Source organism: Amblyraja radiata, chromosome 3 (genome assembly GCF_010909765.2).
Source record: "Amblyraja radiata isolate CabotCenter1 chromosome 3, sAmbRad1.1.pri, whole genome shotgun sequence".
NCBI classification, from domain to species: Eukaryota; Metazoa; Chordata; class Chondrichthyes; order Rajiformes; family Rajidae; genus Amblyraja; species Amblyraja radiata.
This window is the reverse complement of record NC_045958.1, coordinates 20,868,707-20,891,173: the sequence shown is the minus strand read 5'-3', so window position 1 is coordinate 20,891,173 and position 22,467 is coordinate 20,868,707. Positions and strand designations below refer to the sequence as shown.

The 22,467-nt window shown below is 42.4% G+C and overlaps 1 protein-coding gene and 1 long non-coding RNA gene across 3 annotated transcripts in view; one reads left to right on the top strand and one right to left on the bottom strand.

Moving 5' to 3' along the window:
* Positions 1 to 128: 128 nt before the first annotated feature.
* srp19 (signal recognition particle 19) lies at positions 129 to 19,645 on the bottom strand. Of its 2 annotated transcripts, XM_033017438.1 has the most exons (7): positions 19,631 to 19,645; positions 16,046 to 16,047; positions 14,797 to 14,852; positions 6,030 to 6,105; positions 5,484 to 5,555; positions 4,587 to 4,695; positions 129 to 1,261 (listed from the first exon to the last, which is right to left on the bottom strand). In XM_033017438.1, exons 3-7 carry the CDS (start codon positions 14,832 to 14,834, stop codon positions 1,128 to 1,130), a joined length of 429 nt encoding a protein of 142 aa, XP_032873329.1. In that variant the 5' UTR covers positions 14,835 to 14,852; positions 16,046 to 16,047; positions 19,631 to 19,645; the 3' UTR covers positions 129 to 1,127. The 2 variants fall into 2 exon arrangements, with proteins under 2 accessions (XP_032873329.1, XP_032873328.1); XM_033017437.1 differs by lacking the exons at positions 16,046 to 16,047; positions 19,631 to 19,645 and having other exon boundaries at positions 14,797 to 14,949.
* The window catches only part of LOC116970845, a 28,642-nt gene continuing 17,553 nt past the window's right edge, over positions 11,379 to 22,467 (top strand). The window contains exons 1-2 of the long non-coding RNA XR_004411335.1: positions 11,379 to 11,595; positions 21,219 to 21,221. This is a non-coding gene — a long non-coding RNA (uncharacterized LOC116970845). The remainder of the gene's footprint in view (positions 11,596 to 21,218; positions 21,222 to 22,467) is intronic.

Here is a 22,467-nt window from a genome sequence, read left to right as displayed (position 1 = left end):
GACGTGGCACAGAGGGTGTGCAAACATCATAACATGATACATTTCTATATAACCTTGGCCTTCTATGTTGCAGTGCCTTTACAATCAATCACCCATTTAAAAAAAAAATCACAAATTACTCTTTAAAATACAGCGTATTGTTATTGTTAAGAGTTTATTCATCAATGCCGGTAATTTAGTCCACGTTAGGATCAAGTATCACAATTTCATGGGACATGGTGAAGGGGTCAGAGTTTTCCTTCCTCAATTTTCAATCTTTAGCACAACAAAACATAAAATTATTTTTAAAGGTGAATCTGGCATGTCTTGTACATCACAATACACATTTATATACCTAGCATCTGAACAGGTGCATACAAAAACAGAGGCAGAACCACAGGCAGAGGGAGCTTTGGGGAGCTTTAGGCCACAAAGTTCAGGAATCCATAAGTGTCGCTGGCAATGCTGATGGGTGCGGGCTGCATTAAAGCTCGAGTCAAGAATGGACAAATCGGGTATTTATAAATCAGAATGGATATAAAAACCCAAGAGTTTAAACTTAGCATTCTCGTTGTATTCTCGAAGGGCCGAATGGCCTACTCCTGCACCTAGTTTCTATTTGAAATAGTCGGATAAAAAACCCAAAGAAGATGTTATTTTGTGAATTGAACTTGCATCAAATGTTTACTGATGGCCATTTTATTACCGAGCATGAAGCTTTGTTGAAAAGTTAGAGTTTAAAAGTTGCAGAACTTTGGTAGTGAAGCACAAACGCTTCTGTGGAAGTCTGCTCTTCATGCTCTAAAATTCAACAGGGGCTGTAACAAAAACAATGGCAGAATGTAAGGCTAACATGTTGACTGATGGTTAAATACAAATAGAACCTGTTATTTTGGGCTTATTAACATTGCCAATAAACAACTCCACACCAGATCTGTAATGTCTGGAAGGTTAACCACTGAAAGAACATCACATATATGTATATATAAAGAAAATGTTCCTAACATAAGGTTCTGAATTTGTTTTGTGCTATATAAATCAAATTTAACAAGCTGCTGCCAGGCTTGACCTACAGGACTGAGAAAAAGAAATGAGCATATCATAGAAACTTTCAAAATAAATTACGAAAGGCAGCATCAGCAATTAAATCACTTCTTCTTCTTCTTCTTACTCTTCTTGCCACCTTCACCTGGTTGTGCGTTTTGATCACCTCCTCCTGCCTTCTGCGTCCTGGTCTTTAGTTTTGGAATCATTTCTGCTACATACACCATTATCGATTTACCTGACGAGGTTAAGGGGAAATGGACAAAAAAGAGATTTCTTTACAAATCTATCATCATTTAAAAAAATATCAATTAACTTTGATGACAGTTCTGCAGTTGTCAATAATTTCAAAATGTCAATAAAATCAACGATTCAGAAGTGGAAATAGTTGATTATATTTAAAGATCATATGAAAAAGCTGACACAAAGCTTAGGATTTGCTGCACATTTCACTACTGCGGGCAAACATACTGACAGTACTGACTTTGTTAAACATGTATAACATCACCAAAAGCCATCAATCAATTTCCTGATATTACCAATTTTAATCCTTAGGTTCTCAAGATTAGTACTGACGATGAAGTGAGTCTAGAAATAATAGAATATATATAAATGTCTACAGTTCACCACTACTCTCCCAACCAACTGCTTTACTTCATGGATCCTGCACCATATCCCAACAAAAATAAGCTAAAGATTTGATATGAATGTAGGATATTGGCCAGCTTGCAAATGTAAAATAAAATAACCACCAGTGTATAAACAAACTACGCAGTAGTGGGTAGAAACATGTCAAAATATTACAAATTGTGCCTTAAAGCTGTGCTAGTGACGATAGCCATGGCCCCGGAAATCTACTAGTTTACAATGAAGTGTTCTTTGCCAGGTTGGTGGTGCGTATTTGATGAGGTTTTGAATAATACATATCCGGTATAATTGAGATTAAAGTTTTGTTTCTTTTAGAGATACGGTGCAGAACAGGCTCTTACTCACCGAGTCCGTGCCGACCAGCGATCACCCCGTACACTAGCACTATCCTACACACTAGGGACAATTGACAATTTTACCAAAGCCAATTAACCTACAAACCTATGCGTCTGGAGTGTGGGAGGAAACCGGAGCACCCGGACAAACCCCACGCAGTCACGGAGAGAACGTACAAACACCTTACAGACAGCAACAGTACAACTGCGCCACCATGCTGCCCCCTGAAGGTCGCCTTGTTTAAAACTGTCGAGAATGGTGCTAATTCAAATTCAGAAACTGAATTATCTTTAAAGACTTATTTCAATCATTTTCAAGTTTTATTTCCCTCTTATATGACTATTTTCTCACATTTTAACGTTTTATCTGTGTCTCCCATGTCATTCGAGGGGATCTTATTGAAACATAAGATTATTAAGGGTTTGGACACACTAGAGGCAGGAAACATGTTCCCAATGTTGGTGGAGTCCAGAACCAGGGGCCATAGTTTAAAATAAGTGGTCAGTCATTTAGAACAGAGATGAGGAAAAACGTTTTCACACAGAGAGTGGTGAGTTGTGTGGGATTCTCTGCTTCAGACGGCTGTGGAGGCTGGTTCTCTGGATGCTTTCAAGAGAGAGTTCTTAGGGATAGCGGAGTTAAGGGATATGGAGAGAAGGCAGGAACGGGCTAATGATTGTGGATGATCGGCCATAATCACATTGAATGGCAGTGCTGGCTCAAAGGGCCGAATGGCCTACTCCTGCACCTAGTCTATTGTCTATTATTCCACCGTGAATTTTCTTGAAAAAGTCCATTAAATCAGCTTGAAAGCCATTAAAACTAGTTCTTATGTCAAAGACTACACGATTGTTGCTCCTCAGCTATCCAACCAAAACACAAACAGGAGACCATTTGATCCTCGGGTTTCAAGCAAGAAATACACCCAGAAACTCAACCATCCAGGCTGCACAGTGTGGCTTCAGAACACTTTCCATTTTAAAGCAGCCTAAACATTTTATTTGCAGAATATATCTCATCCTTAAAGTTCCTTGTTTTATTCAGTGTCAAAAAATACGAGAAGCTCATTCGGGTTTAATCTTCAATATGCCACGGTTAAATAGAGACATCTTTGGTCTGAATGACGCATGTTCATATGAATTTCATGGAAATATACAGCACTGAAAACCCACCTCAATCAGCCACTTCCCTGCTGCTTCTAACAGCCCAATGAAGGCTTATCCTTCAGGTATTTATTCAGTTCTCTTTTTTTAACGACAGTACTGCTGAACCTGTTTCCACTATTTCAGATCTCCAAGTTGCTGGGAAATAATTTTTGACTTTCTGCACTCACCAAGAGCTTGAGATTTTTCTGAAGACGACACCCAGAATTTAATGAAAAATTCAATTTTAGACTTTACAAAAATGTTATAAAATCTACCTCTCAAGAATATTTGCAGGGGGTTCATATGCTGGTTGGAGAAACCATCCAGCCTAGGTCCATGGCCCTGTGGGTCATGGCTCTTCAAGTACACCCACAAGTATTTTGCAAACATGTTGAGTTTCTACCTCTCTACCCTCGTGGGATCGAGTCCCAGTCCCTACTGTTGTCGGCGAAAGTAATTTTCCTTATCTCACTTTATACCAATTACATTAAATTACTTTAAATATCTCCTGCCCCATTGATTTAGGAAAAATATCCTTCCTATTTTATCTGAGTAACCCAATTTTATACACAACTTTTAAGTCTCCTCTCAACCTCCCTAGCTCCAAGGGAAGCAACTTTGCTTACTCAATCGTGCCACAAAATAATAATCTTCTAGTCCTGCCTCTTCTGCATTGCAATCAAACCAGACATACTGTAACACTTAAGCTACGCCCTAACTAGCGTAACGTCACTGCTGATTAGACCATCCAATGGTTACTAAAACATCTGTTCTGCTAGCTTTAAGGAACACTGGACCAACATCCCTCTGTTTTTCCATTTAACTCAACATCCTGCCATTTACAGACTGGTTGCACTCTCTCCTCATATTCTACCCATTAAATTCCTTTTGCTACCTTTCTGTCCAAATGCATTTACATCCTTCTTCAATCTGATATTCTACTCACTGTTAACAGCACAGTTAATCAATGTATCATTTGGAAAGTAATGTAATCACAGCTACTTGTAGATCTATACCATAAAATTCCAAAATGTCCTGGAATCCGAAACAGAACACATCCTTTTGGTCAAATAAACACAAAGCAACTGGTAACTGGTGTTTTCTGCCGACATTCTGATTTGCTCTTTTCCTTGAACCCTATGGGCTTTTAAGTAAAAGCCCACAGGATTCAACCTGCCATGTGACCAACCTGTCATGCAGGAACTTATCAAACACATTGCTGACATTCATCTACTCTGTTCAACCCTATGTGTCACCTCCTCCAAAAATCAAGGCCAGTCGGGTACCTCATCTCTGATGGCATTACATTATCTAATTTGCAAAAGGCATATATACAAGATAAAGATAATGTTTAGGAAAAGTTAAAATGAACAAGTACACATAATATTTTACATATTTAACATCCTTCGAATTTAAATAGATTCAAATACTCACGTGTGGGAAACTGCTCCATACATAAGGACCCATCTTCATTTCTCAATTGAACACGTATTCTGCCTCGGAACTGTACGTCTCTGTTCCACTCGCGTGGGTAAAGTTTATTCTGCAAACAGTGCACGGTTGTATAAGATGGATGCAAGAACTTAGTGAAATGTTCAGCATGTTCAGCATTCAGTAAAATAAAAAAACACAAATGTCAGGACTTAGATGGTGTGAGCTATAGGGAGAGGTCAAGTAGGCTGGGTCTCTATTCACACAGAGAGTGGTGAATCTCTGGAACTCTCTGCCACAGAAGGTAGTTGAGGCCAGTTCATTGGCTATATTTAAGAGGGAGTTAGATGTGGCCCTTGTGGCTAAGGGGATCAGGGGGTATGGAGAGAAGGCAGGTACAGGATACTGAGTTGGATGATCAGCCATGATCATATTGAATGGCGGTGCAGGCTCGAAGGGCCGAATGGCCTACTCCTACACCTATTTTCTATGTTCCTATTCCATGGAGCGCAGGAGGATGAGGAGTGATTTTATAGAGGTGTACAAAATCATGAGAGGAATAGATCGGGTAGATGCACAGAGTCTCTTGTCCAGAGTAGCGGAATCGAGGACCAGAGGCTCAAGGTGAAGGGGAAAAGATTCAATAGGAATCCGAGGGGTAACTTTTTCACACAAAGGGTGGTGGGTGTATGGAACAAGCTGCCAGAGGAGGTAGTTGAGGCTGGGACTATCCCATTGTTTAAGAAACAGTTATACAGGTACATGGATAGGACAGGTTTGGAGGGATATTGACCAAGCGCAGGCAAGTGGGGCTTGTGTAGTTGGGACATTGTTGGCCGGCGTGGGCAACTTGGGCCGAAGGGCCTGTTTCCCCCACTGTATCACTCTATGACTCTGTACCTCCACGACCACACTTAATCCTGCCGCTGTGCAAACATCTCGAATTTCTCCAAATGTTGGGTTTTCAACAGCCTTTGAAAACACAAATATGGTTATTACTGGTGCAGCAATGGCCACTTATGCAGCAGCCTTTCTGAACAATATTTCTCTAGGTACTTCACAGTAAATCCATTCAAAGTGAATGCTGAGTATAATTAAACAGGATGAGTAAAAGCATCGATAGAAATACCCAAGAGATTTATTTTTAGGATAAGGTAGAGAGAAAAATAACCAAAAGAAAATCGTAATACATGACACAGAAGACATCCAATTCCATACATAATGATCAATTTAACCTAAAAATGACTATTTTATAAAAATGAAATTAAGCAGGATAAGATACTTAGCAATGGTGGAACAGATTTAGATAGAAATAAATTGGAGACATGGAGATTCCTCAACGAAATCTGATCACAAGGCGAGAGGAATTAAAGAGGATGATAAGATAGAATAGGTGCATGACGAATAATGAAGGGGCTCCAAGATGCAACTGAAATTAAACCTTACTTTTTGTACAGGTATTCTCCTTCCTTCTGCTATGGTCTTTTTGCTGTTTATATATGCAGGATAAATGCAGATAAACCTTCAAGACAAAGAATATTTAATCTGAATCATTCTCATAACAGATTTTCAAGTTTATCATGAAAATATTTGAGAAATTTGCGATAAATCTGTGAATTTACATTGTTTATGTGAAACAACTGGTTTCTGCATTTAACTAACAAATTGAAAGATGACTACCAATTAATTTCCACCCTAAATGTCATTGCACAAACAGCAATTATTGATTTTGCATTCTTACATTTTTCTGCTGGATTTATTAATCATTTTTGGTTTCCCATATCATAATACCCTCAACTCGGTTACTATTCCCATCACGTCTGTACACCCAGTGCTTTCAGATTTGTTTAATTTTAAAAGGTTTAGAGGTATATGGACCAAACGCTTAGACCGGGTATCTTGGTCACCATGGACGAGTGACCAAAGGCAAGATGTCTCTAGGACTCTATTCTAACACCTTTGTACAAAACCAAAACAACATAGTAGCTGAAAAATTGAAATAAAAACAAATATTCTGGAAAAATCCAACTGTATTACGACAGAGTTCAGTTCCTGGGAACTATTAGTAATCTGAACGATTTGTAAGTTAGAAATGTGGTTGCCTGGCAACATATTTAAATAAAACATAGACCAACTGAGGGTCTACGGTTACGATCCTCACGGCCGAGCCGGCAAAACCATCCCTGCTCGTCTCCCAAATGCTGGATCCTATGCAAGATATTGTTTGACCGATCTCTATGAATTTGAGTAACAAAGAGAATAAATAGTGGGATAAACTGTAGGCAGATGTCATTTATCCAGATTTTCAAAAAGTGCATTGATAAACCATCCCAGGAACAAATATGAACATCAAAGAACGCAATTTCTGGGGAAGTGAGTTGCTAGCTACCTTCGATTCAGAGGTCAGAGAGTGGGAGTGAGTAGAGAAGTCTGCAGTAGATGAAAGTGGGTTCTGCGGAACCACAAGCATCAGCAGTGACACCACTGCTCTTCATAATTACAGTTCAAACCAAAAACAGAACTTATATGTTTGTGCACAACACCAAATTAGGACAAGGGTAGTACTGTCAAGTCTGAGACGTTAATAAACTTGCAAAGTGCACAAACAATAAGTTCAACATTAGTAAACACAGGGGTAAATGTTTGGTTGGCACGAGAGCAAGGTCACATTACTGGGAAAGTGTGCAGCTAGATTGCGTAGAGGAACAAAGAGATCTTGGAGTACAAATATACCGCTATGTAAAGGTGGAAGCAAGGCCATAAAAATGGCAGATCTCACCTGGTGGATCATTGCTAAAGAAAGAGGACTATTAATTAGGGAGGTGATGTTGAATCTGCAACTAACCTTGATTAGACTACATCGAGTGCTGAGCACAGTTCTAGATGCCATAATATTAAAAGGCATTATTTACATGATTGATACTTTCCACTTCAATGGCAATCTCGCCAAGATCAATCATTACTTGTTTCCACTGCCATTCTGTAGGTTCCAAAGTGTTGATGAAGCCATTGGGGGCAACACATTCAGCCACAGAACACCAGAAATGCAAGGATCCACTTACTGGAAGCATTGAAAAATTACGTCACTATTTTCTCTTGAGAAAACAAGTCTGAGAAGTGACTTATTTTAAGTTCTTTGAAATTAAGTATTTATCCTGTTCCATAGACAATAGGTACAGGAGTAGGCCATTCGGCCCCTTGAGCCAGCCAGCACCGCCATTCAATGGGATCATGGCTGATCATCCCCAATCAGTACCCCGTTCCTGCCTTCTCCTCATAATCCCCTGACTCCGCTATCTTTAAGAGCCCTATCTAGCTCTCACTTGAAAGTATCCAGAGAACCGGCCTCCACCGCCCTCTGAGGCAGAGAATTCCACACTCACAACTTCCCTTTTTATAAAAGGTGTGGCTGAATCTGTTTCCAAATGTTTTCCAGAACAATGTGGCTCCACCTTTCCTTGATCACCATTGCTGGCTTTGATTTGTCCTTTTGCAAACCTTTCATTCATTAGTTCTTTGCACCTCTTCATATCTCCAGTTTCCCTCTCCCCCGACTCACAGTTTGAAGAAGGGTTTCGACCCGAAACATTATCTATTCCTTTTCTCCAGAGATGTTGTGTGACCCGCTGTGTTACTCCAACATTTTGTGTCTATCTTCGGCATAAAACAGCATCTGCAGTTCCTTCCTACACAGTATTAACACCCCCCCCCCCCCTTTCCCTGCCAAGCTCCACCCCGATGTGCACACATTCCTCCTACCATCTCCTAACCCCCATCACTCTGCTCCTTTCCCCTTCCTTCCCCTAATCTCATCCCTGAGTCCCCATTTCATAGAAAACATAGAAAATAGGTGCAGGAGTAGGCCATTCGGCCCTTCGAGCCTGCACCACCATTCAATATGATAATGGCTGATCATCCAACTCAGTATCCCATACCTGCCTTCTCTCCATACCCCCTGATCCCTTTAGCCACAAGGGCCACATCTAACTCCCTCTTAAATATAGCCAATGAACTGGCCTCAACTACCTTCTGAGGCAGAGAATTCCACAGATTCACCACTCTCTGTGTAAAGATTTCCCTTTTATTCCTTCACTTTTGCTCCCTCCCCTCTGTCCCCTTCCATGTATTTCCCTCCCACCGCCATTGCATTTCACTGCTCTCCTTATCAGACATCCTTGTCTCCTTTTCACCTACAGCCTTTCTCATTTACTCCACCCATCTGCCAACGCTGGCTCATCACTCCAGCCTTTCTCCCCCCTCTACCTCAATCAGTCTGCAAATAGTCCTGACCCAAAATATCACCTGTTCATTCCTATCAGAGAAACTGCCCGACATACTGAGTTCCTCCAGCCTTTGTTTTTGCTAATCTGGCAGAGTAGCAGGTGGGGATTCTGACTCAAATTAGAGGATGAATCATATCCTGTGGGCAGGGCAGGGCAGATGTACAGATTAGGGAGCATGAACAGGTTGGCAAACCCAAACTTTGTTTTCTTTAATGGAAGGAACCTGACAGGTACGTGTAGAGCATGGAACAGCACACAGAGTTATATTTTTGCAATGATGGAAACATGGTTCAGGAAAGGGCAGGAATATCTATATAATGTTCCAGGATATAGATGTCTCAAAGGGGGACAAAGGGGGATACAAAAGAGGGGAAATTGCACTACTGACAGCAGGGCTGCCAACTCTCACACTTTGAGCGTGAGAATCACGCATTTGGGCCAATTCTCACGCTCTCACGCTGATCACAAATTTCTCGCGCTCTGTCGTGAGAAATTCTGTGATCAACGAAAATTTCAAAACATATAAACTGCTTGGGCCACGGATGTTGGGGAGCCGGGGCTGAGGGAGGAATGGAAGCAGATGTAGCAGCGGAGACAGATGCGGGGAGCCGGGGCTGGTGAGTGTTTGCGGGGCTGGCGAGTCGCTCGCTGTAGCTCCGGCCATGGAGGCGTCGGAAGCGTTACGCCGCTGCCGTGAGTCTCTGTGCCGAAGGGACAGAGACTCTCAAAGGGAGGGGGAGAAAGAGAGAGAGAGAGAGAGGGGAAGGAGAGAGAGAGAGAGGGGAAGGAGACAGGGAGACAGGGGGGAGAGAGAGAGGGGAAGGAGACAAGGAGACAGGGAGGGGGGAGAGAGAGAGGGGGTGAGAGGACAGGGTGAGAGGAGAGGGAGAGAGATGGGAGAGAGAGGGGGAGGAGAGAGGGGGAAGAGAGGGGTTGAGAGGGAGGGGATAGTGAGAGGGGGGAGAGAAAGAGAGAGGGAGAAGAGAGGGGGAGAGTGGAAGCGAGAGGGAAGAGAGGGGAGAGTGTGGAAACAGTCCCTTCGGCGCAACTTGCACACACATACCAAATTATTCCAGCTATGCTACCTGCTTTTGGTCCATACCTCCAAACCTGTCCTATCCATGTATCAGTCTAACTGTTTCTTAAATGTTGGGATGGTCCCTGCCTCAACTACTTCCTCTGGCAGCTTGTTCCATACACCCACCACCCTTTGTGTGGAAAAAGTTACCCCATAAAAAGTTACCTCTTAAAAATATTTAATACAAAAAACATTGAAATATTACTTCTACAATGCACTAAAACATGATTTTAATACATCAAATTTCAAAAAGTCCCTACCTTGGGAGGGGACACACCCCACTTCCACACCCTCTCCCCACTCGGTTGCTCCACTCCCTCACGGGGTACCCCCAAGGCCAGTGATCAGTGATCGCTCAGCCTCCCCACTTTCAAAAACGCTCCACGGCCCCTGGTTCAGACAGAGAACACTCCCAGATGTGAGTGAGGAACTGAGGCCAGTTGTCTGTGATGTCTGGACCCCAATGCTTAGCGCTTCATGTTTCGGAGCTGGCTAATGTTATTGATTTGTAATTAGCCTGATTTGTAATTAGTTGACAAAACCTTAATTTATTAATCCGGAATATCCAGGGGGTTGGGATAAGTGTAACATTAAAATGACATGCAAGGTGTAAGGCTGTCTGTCACAACATACAGCCCCGATAACCCTTTATTTCCTTCAGTTAAATATTGGAAAGGTAGCATTATTGTCATTTGCTACTCAACTATTATGTTTGTTTACCTCACTATTTCTAAACACCCCCTCAAAAAATTCCTTTGACAGGTTGAATAGAAATGTCCCCAATCTCGTTGTTTTATTAATTGAACACGTAGATGAACGTCCTCAAGGAGTGTAATCAGATGGAAACTGATTCAGATGCGATATTTAAGTGCTTGTTCAAAGAAGGGGCATATTTTAAAGGTGTGACAGAGATACATGCAGGGGAATGTGTGAGGAAATTATTATTTGTCTTTAGTTTTAGCTTGAACCAGTACATCTGAAGATTCAAAGTTTAATATAGTAATTGTGCTGATACTGACCCCAACCAATCACGTAATTAATATCATCCATTCCGGAGGTTTTACTTTTATGATGTCATTTAAACTTCACTTGGATTTCAATCACTTCAATGTAAAAGTAATTGGGAATGGGGAGTATTGGAACAAATATTTGCCCTCGGTACATATTAACTGTAATATAATAATGTATGCATGTTGGTAGGTGCAATCAGAACAAAGATCTTTTTATCATTGTTGTGTTATGAATACCGCAGAAAATATTATGTACTCTCAAGATCACATTTAACAGAATAATATTGCTTAAATATATAGTTATTGGACTTTGCATTTCGGTAAAGTCCCAGCTGAGAGGAAGACAGCAAAATACTGAAAATATTGGGGGTGAAAATTACTTCAGGACAGTATGTTAGGAAAATGAAAGAAATGGTAACAGAATACTTATACAGCTGAGTGAGTATAATTTTATGGATGAGAAATTGTGTTCAACCAATTGATAACTTATTTGAAAAAGTAACTAGCATGTTAGATAACAAGGAAGCCAATGGATGGAGAAAATGTTGTTATACATAATTTGGTCTATGAAGTGCCCCATAAAAGATTACCGCATTAGATAAGCACCTGTGGACTTGAACGTAATAGGTTAAGTCCAGGGGGTCAGATTTGGGGCTTTATGTGTGGGCCAGATATTGTCAATGCAGAGGGGCTAGGAGCAAGGCCAAGTGTGCATCCAGAGTCAAGGTCTGGAATAGTACTAGGTGTGCAGTCAAAGCTGGGACCAGGGGAGTGTTCAGCACTGGGAACCTAAGCAGGTAAGCAGCTATGATCAGGGTAGAATAGGGGGGGGGGGGGGGGGGGGGGGGACAGGTGTAAGGCTGGACTTGGGGTCAGGAATGAGAGAAGGTATGCAACTGGAGTCAGGGTCAGGAGTAGGACCAGGTGTGCAGTGAGACCCAGGTTGGTCAACGGGCCAAGTGTTTGATTATAATCTGATTTCCATACATGAATACACTAAGATCATTCATGTGCTGCACCTGTTGATCAGAGCCTGGGCTCGACTGTGTAATGTAATTAGGAATGTAATTTAGTCTAACCTTATTCATAGCTAATCCAATTTAAAGCATATATATTGCATTCAAGTGTACGTTAAAAGACTCGCTATGCACCAGATTGCATAATTTCAAGCTGAAAAATGCAAAAGCTCCGTACCAATGGGAGGGGATGGGAGACACCCACCTCTGGTCGCTACGCTCCCTCGGGCTTGGTCTCGCAATTTCTCACTCCCAACTCTCACCCAATGTTGGCAGCCCTGCTACTGATGAGGGAGATCATCACGGCAATGGAAGAATATTTTTCTGATTGGAAGTCTATGACCAATAGTGCACCACAGGGATCAGTATAGGGAAGCTTGTTGTCTGTGAATATATAAATGACTTGGATGTAAATGTAGAAGGAATGATCTATAAGTTTCTGGGGTGAAAGGTACAGAAGTGTGAAAACGAACACCTCCTGATTCAGGAACCATTTCTTCCCAGCTGTTATCAAGCAACTGAACCATCCTACTGCAATTAGAGAGCAGTCCTGAACTAATATCTACCTCACTGGTGACCCTTGTGCTTTACTGGCTTTATCTTGCACTAAACGTTATACCCTATCATGTATCTGTACACAGTGAATGGCTCGATTGTGATCATGTATTATCTTTCCGCTGACTGGTTAGCGCACAACAAAAATGTTTCACTGTACCTTGGTACACGTGACAATAAACTGATTGATTGATTGCATATGACATGAACATTGGTGGTGTTGATGTTTTAAGAAAGGTTGCCCGAGGCTGCAGCAGGATATAGATTAAATGGAACGTTGGACGGAGCATTAGCAGATGGAATTTAACCCTGACAAGAGTAAGATGATGCATTTACTTGGAAATCAAATAGGGGTTCAGTAAATGGCTGGCCGTTGGGGGATATTGATGAAAAGAAGGACCTTGGGTTCAAGTCCATATTTCCCTGAAAGTGGCAATATAGGAAAATAAGGAGAAAACATATATATATTATGCTGTCATACGTCAGTGTACATAATATAAAAGCAAAAAACAAATTGCTGGAGGAACTCAGTGGGTCAGGCAACTTTTGTGAAAGCAGAAAGATATCTTTGATTTGGATTGAAACCTTGCTTCATTGTGTCTCCATAAAATATAAAAGTTGGTACATTATGATGTAGCTTTACAAAATATTGCTTTGACTGCACTTTTGTATATTTTTTATATTTCAATGAGGTTCACTCTCAATCTCCTGCACTCTAAAATGGACTAATCGATCTCTCCTCATATGATAGACTTAGTATCCCAGAAACCAGTTCGGTAAATCTTTGCTGAATTTCTCAAAAGCAAATAGATCCTTTTTTGGGGCAAAGAGATCAATATTCAATGCAGTAGTGAAGCCGTGGTCTCACCAAGCCCTGTCGTCAAATTTACTTGCAATAAATACAGATTATTTGCATTCCTAATTATCTGTTAAACCTGTGCAACTAGTATCAGCAAGAAATGAACAACATCAATTAGACACAAGGAACTGCAGATGCTGGTTTACAAAAAAAAGAAACAAGGTACTGGAGAAACTCAGCGGGTTAGACGGCGTCTCCAGATATTTGGGGATGAGACCCTTCAGACTGATTGTAAAGGGGGGGTGAGGCTGGAAACGAGGTGGGGGTGGGAAAAAGCCTGGCAAGTGATCAGTGAATACAAGGTACACAAAAATGCTGGAGAAACTCAGCGGGTGCAGCAGCATCTATGGAGCGAAGGAGATAGGTAACGTTTCGGGCCGAAACCCTTCTTCTGCCCCCTATCAGTGAATACAGGTGACTTGTTCTTTGATTGACATATAGTTAGACAAAGACCAGATATGAAAAGACAAAAGGATGAGATAACCACATGAGGTGTTAAGCCAGAGGAAGGAATATAGGTGGAAGGGATTGGGAGGGAGTGAGAAATGGTGGGGTATCCAGATTGGGGTACAGGGAAGAGGGGCGAGGGGGCTATTTGTTTTATTGATTAACATCAAGGCAGTAGTCCATGATGACATTGCTGAGTGAGGCTGTATGAGGTGGAGCAGAAAAATAAAAAGACGATCATCTTGTTTAAGAAGGAACTGCAGATGCTGGAAAATCGATGGTAGACAAAAATGCTGGAGAAACTCTGCGGGTGAGGCAGCTTCAATGGAGCTCTAGATGCTGCCTCACCCGCTGAGTTTCTCCAGCATTTTCGTCTCAGACGATCATCTTGTTGGATTGATACTAGAGACCCCCCCCCCCAAAAAAAATATTTATAGATTAATACTAATTCCTTTTACACTGGATCCTTGATCCTCCACTATTTCGGAGATGTATTTTGGTACCGAGGAGTTTAGCGACGTGGTCGGAAGCGCGTTGACGGTTTATCACCACTGGCCACAGCTGTCCCCTGAGTTACTGCAGCTTTTTTGTGTCTGCCTTCTGGTCTATATCAACGTTATGTTTCGGGCGGGGACATATCTGGAATGCATGGGATGGTATTGCATCGTTGTGACCCGAATCCTTTAAGCAGTGTGTGTACTGGGAGATGGTGCACAAGTGCAGGGGACGTTACTTTAGGCCGGGCTGCAACATTGTCCCGACCAAAGATACAAGAGCAAGATCTGCCTGGAAATGCAACACCCCGCGCATGCCCACTGACGCCTTCACCGCGCCGCAATGTGACGACACAATGGATGACGAGGGCGGAGGGTTCCATATGGTGACGCTGCGGATTCCGCAGTGTCCGCGCGCGGACCGCCAACCCCGGGGCCGCCGCCACCACCAGCAGCAGCTGCAGCCTTTACCTGTCTTTATCCGCATAGCTCTTGTCCATGTACACCATGTCGTCTCACTCTGCTGCCTCCACCACTAACCCCTCGCTTTCCGCAGCGAGGCGGCAGGCAAACCGGAACCAACCGTGATCCCTGCAGCACGCCCATCAATCAGAGGACGTCAGTCTCCCGCAGTTATTGGCCAACGTGGCTGTCAGTCAGTCAGTCAGTCCGCAAAGTTACTGAAAGTCCGCTGATCCCCTGCAGCGATCTGGCTCCTGGGGGGAAAGCGGGGAACACGGGGCTTTATAAACGGGAAGACTATTAGTATCGAAACTAAAATGCGCGAAGCAAAATCAATGCTCAATAAAGGACAAAATAACATAAATAAAAACACAAAATACTGCCAATTCTCAGCACTCAGGCACTTGAAGAAAAACAAAGAAAATGTCACCTTTGAGAAAGATTTCCTGTAAAAATGTGTCATTTATGCAGTTAAACTCAAGAGCTTCTTGGGAGGAGGTAAGCTGGAATTTAGGACAGTGCACAGAAAGGTTGGTGTTAATGATATTGAGCTACAAGAGCCGAAGTGACCAACACATGTTGGTGAATTGCAAAGTGATATTTGAGACGTTGGTATTGTGACTAAGCAATATCATCAGTAGAGCCAGGATTTTGCCATAAATGCCGTGCCTTTTCATGCTTTTTTGATGATTTTACCAGGGAAATGCCTTTTAATCGATCGAGTGCCTAAATCAGCCTTTTTTCCCGTTTTGCTGAAAGGTTGTGCTATTTTCTCTAGTTGGACCATGATTACAAGGACGTTTTCTATGTTAACACATTAATATTAATGTTATTATTAACGTGTTAACGTAGTATAACTTACAAGAAAATTTCCACCACCGGGGCGAAACCGGGGGCGCCACCGTCGGTCGTTCATTCGTTCATGCCGCTGCCTACTGGTTCAGTCTTCTCCAAGATCTATTTAAGAAAGAACTGCAGATGCTGGAAAAATCGAAGGTAGACAAAAAATGCTGGAGAAACTCAGCAGGTGAGGCAGCATTTATGGAATGAATAGGCGATGTTTCGGGTCGAGACCCTGATTCAGACTGATATGGCGGTGGGGGGGGAGGCGGGAAAAAGAAAGGAAGAAGTGGAGACTGTAGGACTAGAAGGAGAGCTGGGGAGGAGGGAGAAGACAAGGGCTATCGAAAATTAGAGAAGTCAATGTTGATACCGCTGGGGTGTAGACTACCCAAGCTCGTCTCCTCATTACATTTACTGCTGGCTCTAGTCGCAAACCTGAGTTTTCGAGTGATCTGTGCAAGGCATTCATTGATGCTGGAATTCCACTGTGGAAATTGGAAAACAAATCTCTGAGTTTTTTTTAGAGAAATACACAGAGGAACATATACCAAGCGAGTCCTCATTACGGAAAAATTATGTTGACAGCAACTTCAACATTGTTGTGCAGAAAATTAGAGATGAAGTTGCATGCAACAAATTATGGATCTCAATAGACGACTCAACCGATGCTGTGGGGAGATATGTTGCCAATGTGGTCATCGGTACACTGGAGGCAGGTCAACCATCAAAGGAGTATTTGTTGACATCGGACGTATTGGGGAAGACAAACAGCTCAACTATTGCTCAGTTGTTTATATCTTCACTTGCTGTACTTTGGCCAGAAAGTATAAAACACAAGAATGTTTTTCTGTTTGTGACTGATGCAGCACCGTACATGAAAAATGCTTAGCTCAAGGATTTCATAGGATTGCCAAGCACATACGTAGCTTGTTTCCAAATGTCGATCGCCTAGTTTCCAATGTCCTCAAAGCACCATCACGTGTGCAGTTGTTCAAGAAGCTATCACTTCCCTTCAGAAACGTGGCGAAACATTAGTGAATAACTTGCAGGTTTTCAACAAAGTAACTGACAATATTCTGTTAAGTTCCTGGCGATGTAGGTAATGACATACAAGGAACGTGAGAGAGTGATAACAAAGATCTTGAAGAAATAGAAAACAGCTCAAAGGTAGTTGTAATGCACAAGATATAGAGTCTGTAGCTTGTTTCGGGTATGCACCAGTGACCTCAGCTGAGGTAGAAATAAGTTTTTCACAACTGAAGCATATTCTGTCTGACAGACGGCATAGTTTAACACCAGATAATTTGAATAAAATGCTAGTAATTATGTGCAACCAGGCAACTTTGGCCATTTAATGTAGTATACCTTTATATTATCATTTTTAACCATATTTTGGTGGGGGGAAATAAATGCCTTTTTATGCCTTTTATTGTCAATAAATGCCTTTTCCGTGTCTTTTTTGTAATTTTTATTATGCCTTTTTGTCTTTATTTCAGTTTTTTAGTGCCTAAACATCCTGGCTCTAATCATCAGAGTGTGACACCCATGTAATGAAAGCCATGGATTTGGTAGGCTGACTCTGACAAAAGGCAGCACATCTTTTGCAGAGGAAATTAATTCCTGAACTATTGTGAATCTGTGAAATTCTCTGCCACAGAAGGCAGTGGAGGCCAATCCACTGGATGTTTTCCAGAGTTAGATTTAGCTCTTAGGGTTAAAGGGATGGGGAAAAAGCAGGAACAGGGTACTGATTTTAGATGATCAGCCATGATAATATTGAATGGTGGTGCTGACTCGAAGGGCCGAATGGCCTACTCCTGCACCTATTTTTCTGTTTCTATTTACTGCATACAAACCAATCGATATTAGTATACTACCATAAATGACATTTAAAAATAATCTTTTGTCTCCTTATTGAAGACTTTCTTAAAGTCCAAATATTCCACTAATCCTAATCTTCTCCGCTAGTTATAGTCTCAACAATTCCAAGGGGATGTCAAATGTGACTTGTCTTTTATAAATGCACATCGAGTCCATGCAATCCTATTATTATTTTCCCGTTATATAAATATAATTATAAATCCCAGCATTTTCTCTACTACTGATTTTAGGCAATCATTTCATTTTCTCTTTCCTCCATTCTTAAATGGTGGGATTACATTCACCACCTTACAATCTTTCACTACTTCCATAGCCGTTTGTTAGGAATGTAGGTCATTAAGTCCTTGGAATTTACCTTTCAACCCGATTCATTTCCCCATTTCTGGTTTTCGTAACTAATGTACATTTCACAAGTTCACATGTTATAGGAGTAGAATTAGGCCATTCAGCCCATCGAGTCTACTCTGCCATTCAATCATGGCTGATCTCAGCCTCCTAATCCCATTTTCTAGCCTTCTCATAACCCGTTCTAATCAAGAATTTGTCTATCCCTGCCTTGAAAATATAGAAACATAGAAAATAGGTGCAGGAGGCCATTCGGCCCTTCGAGCCAGCACCGCCGTTCATTGTGATCATGGCTGATCATCCCCAATCAATAACCCGTGCCTGCCTTCTCCCCATATCCCTTGATTCCACTAGGCCCTAGAGCTCTATCTAACTCTCTCTTAAATCCATCCAGTGATTTGGCCTCCACTGCCCTCTGTGGCAGGGAATTCCACAAATTCACAACTCTCTGGGTGGAAAAGTTTCTCACCTCAGTCCTTATTGGCCTCCCCTTTATTCTAAGACTGTGGCCCTTGGTTCTGGACTCGTTCAACATTGGGAACATTTTTCCTGCATCTAGCTTGACCAGTCCTTTTATAATTTTATATGTTTCTATAAGATTCCCCCTCATCCTTCTAAACTTCAGTGAATACAAGCTTTTCAATCTTTCCTCATATGAGAGCCCCGCCATCCCAGGGATCAATCTTGTGAACCCACGCTGCACTGCCTCAATCACAAGGATGTCCTTCCTCAAATTAGGAGACCAAAACTGTACACAATACTCCTATACCTGTACACTATGGTCTTACCAGAGCCCTATACAACTGCAAAATAACCTCTTTACTTCTATACTGAAATCCTCTTGTTATGAAGGCCAACATTAGCTTTCTTCACTGCCTGCTGTACCTGCATGCCAACCTTCAGTGACTGGTTTACAAGGACACCCAGGTCTCGCTGCACCTCCCCCTTACCTAACCTAACCCCATTGAGATAATAATCTGCCCCCTTGTTTTTGCCGCCAAAGTGGATAACCTCACATTTATCTATATTATACTGCATCTGCCCACTCACTCAACCTGTCCAGGTCACCCTGCAACCTCATAACATCCTCCTCACAGTTCACACTGCCACCCAGCTTTGTGTCATCTGCAAACTTGCCAGTGTTGCTCCTAATATATGGTAAACAGTTGTGGCCCCAACACCGAGCCTTGCGGCACTCCACTCGCCACTGCCTGCCAAGAAAAGGACCCGTTCACTCCTACACTTTGCTTCCTGTCTGCCAACCAATTGTCTATCCATGTCAACACCCTACCCCCAATACCATGTGCTCTAATTTTAGTCACCAGTCTCCCGTGCGGGACCTTATCAAAGGCTTTCTGAAAGTCTAGATACACTACATCCACTGGCTCCCCTTCATCCTGTGGTCTGTTGAACATACCAAGGCCCTGGTACACATTCTACTATGAACACAGCATCATAACATTCCGGGATCCTGGTTCCCCAACTCTCGATAACACACCAGTATTCCATGTTCCCTTTCGATACAGCAGGGACCTGGTTCCTGTAGATGCTCCTGTACTTTTTAGATGTTATGAGGAAGCTAGTATTCAGGATATGACAATAGACAATAGGTGCAGGAGTAGGCCATTTGGCCCTTAAAGCCAGCAACACCATTCAATGTGATCATGGCTGATCATCCCCAATCAATACCCCGTTCCTGCCTTCTCCCCATATCCCCTGACTCTGCTATTTTTAAGAGCCCTATCTAGCTCTCTCTTGAAAGCATCCAGAGAACCTGCCTCCACCGCCCTCTGAGGCAGAGAATTCCACAGACTCGCCACTCTCTGTGAGAAAAAGTGTTTCCTCGTCTCCGTTCTAAATGGCTTACTCCATATTCTTAAACTGTGGCCCCTGGTTCTGGACTCCCCCAACATCGGGAACATATTTCCTGCCTCTAGCGTGTCCAAGCCCTTAACAATCTTATATGTTTCAATGAGATCCTCTATCATCCTTCTAAACTCCAGAGTGTACAAGCCCAGCTGCTCCATTCTCTCAGCATATGACAGTCCCGCCATCCCGGGAAGTAACCTTGTAAACCTAAGCTGCACTCCCTCAATAGCAAGTATGTCCTTCCTCAAATTAGGGGACCAAAACTGCACACAATACTCCAGGTGTGGTCTCACCAGGGCTCTGTACAACTGCAGGACCTCTTTGCTCCTATATTCGATTCCTCTTGTTATAAAGGCCAACATGCCATTCGCTTTCTTCACTGCCTGCTGTACCTGCATGTTTACTTTTATAGACTGATGTACAAGGACCCCCCAGATCCCATTGTACTTCCCCATTTCCCAACTTGACGCCATTTAGATAGTAATCTGCCTTCCTGTTTTTGCTACCAAAGTGGATAACCTCACATTTATCCGCATTAAACTTCATCTGCCATGCATCTGCCCACTCCCCCAATCTGTCCAAGTCACCCTGCATTCTCATAGCATCCTCCTCACAGTTCACACTGCCACCCAGCTTTGTGTCATCTGCAAATTTGCTAATGTTACTTTGAATCCCTTCATCCAAATCATTGATGTATATTGTAAATAGCTGCGGTCCCAGCACTGAGCCTTGCGGTACCGCACTAAATGCATCGCTAATTGAGCCAGATCAAGTTATGGTTTGCCCAGTTGATAGTTGTGTGAAGCACATCGTCAGCAATGCCACACATAACATTTATGTCAAACATTAAAAGAATTACAAATGAGGTTTCCAGAAACACGGATTTCCCTGCTTCCTACTGCAACTGATAGTGTAAAGATGTTAATCTTGAGGTTCCAACACAGGTTGAGTGTTATTTGCAACAACCAAGGGACCCACCTTTATATTTAAAGTTATTTGTATAGTTTTAATGTAATACTGACTAAATATGCAAGTACATATCCAAAGTGCAAAGGATGTGATCAACTGAAAGACATTAAGACATTTTTAATATAGTTATTTTAATGTTCAGCTCCCCCTTGTGGTTGGCTGATGACAACAATAAAGTGACTGCCCTGACAAATCACTTTAAGCTTGCTGAATTGAGTTTTGTTTTCATTCCACATTTGCAGAAAATGAGTAAGGATGGCCATAAACCTGAAAACAATTTAAAAACAAAAAATACATTTAAAATGTTAGCATTCCTTAACGAAAACTAATGTAAGCACGAGGATTATCTAGTCCGAAATTTACAGGTTGAGTCAGTGGTGAGGAAGGCAAATGCAATGCTAGCATTCATTTCAAAGAGGGACAAGAATATAAAAGCTAAGATGTAATGCTGAGGCTTTATCAGGCGTTGGTGAGGCCACAATTGGAATATTGTGAGGAGTTTTGGGCCCCCCTATCTGACGAAGGAAGTGCTAATACTTCCTCAGGATATCTCGTAAATGGCTCCCAGAGATGATTGGGTTAACGTAGGAGGAGCGTTAGAAAGCTCTTGGCCTGTACTCGCTAGAGTTTAGTAGGATGAGGGGGGATCTCATTGAAATCTACCAAATAATGAAAGGCCTAGATATAGTGGATTTGGACGAGGGAATTGAATGCAACATCTCCAAGTTTGCGGATGACAATAAGCTGGGGGGCAGTGTTAGCTGTGAGGAGGATGCTAGGAGGCTGCAAGGTGACTTGGATAGACTGGGTGAGTGGGCAAATGCATGGCAGAAGCAGTATAATGTGGATAAATGTGAGGTTATCCACTTTGGTGGTAAAAACAGGAAAGTAGACTATTATCTGAATGGTGGCCGATTAGGAAAAGGGGAGATGCAACGAGACCTGGGTGTCATGGTACACCAGTCATTGAAAGTAGGCATGCAGGTGCAGCAGGCAGTGAAGAAAGCAAATGGTATGTTAGCATTCATAGCAAAAGGATTTGAGTATAGGAGCAGGGAGGTTCTACTGCAGTTGTACAGGGTCTTGGTGAGACCACACCTGGAGTATTGCGTACAGTTTTGGTCTTCTAATCTGAGGAAAGACATTCTTGCCATAAAGGGAGTACAGAGAAGGTTCACCAGACTGATTCCTGGGATGTCAGGACTTTCATATGAAGAAAGACTGGATAGACTCGGCTTGTACTCGCTTGAATTTAGAAGATTGAGGGGGATCTTATAGAAACTTACAAAATTCTTAAGGGGTTGGACAGGCTATTTGCAGGAAGATTGTTCCCAATGTTGGGGAAGTCCAGAACAAGGGGTCACAGTTTAAGGATAAGGGGGAAATCTTTTAGGACCGAGATGAGAAAAACATTTTTCACACAGAGAGTGGTGAGTCTCTGGAATTCTCTGCCACAGAAGGTAGTTGAGGCCAGTTCATTGGCTATATTTAAGAGGGAGTTAGATGTGGCCCATGTGGCTAAAGGTATCAGGGGGTATGGAGAGAAGACAGGTACAGGATACCGAGTTGGATGATCAGCCATGATCATATTGAATGGCGGTGCAGGCTCGAAGGGCCGAATGGCCTACTCCTGCACCTATTTTCTATGTTTCTATGTGGAAAGGATGTTTCTGGTAATAGGAGAATCTAGACCCAGAGGGCACAGCCTTAGAATAAAAGGACGTACCATCAAAATGGAGATGAGGAAGAATTTCTTTAACCAGAAGGTGGTGT

Excerpts from the sequence above, each read along its gene's own strand:
- srp19 (XM_033017438.1), bottom strand. The coding sequence starts at position 14,834 with ATGGTGTACATGGACAAGAGCTATGCGGATAAAGACAG. Across the intron at positions 5,556-6,029 it reads GGAGAATACCTGTACAAAAA|GCTGTTGAAAACCCAACATT; the intron begins GTAAGGTTTAAT and ends GTGTTTTCAAAG. Across the intron at positions 1,262-4,586 it reads TATGGAGCAGTTTCCCACAC|GTAAATCGATAATGGTGTAT; the intron begins GTGAGTATTTGA and ends TAACCTCGTCAG.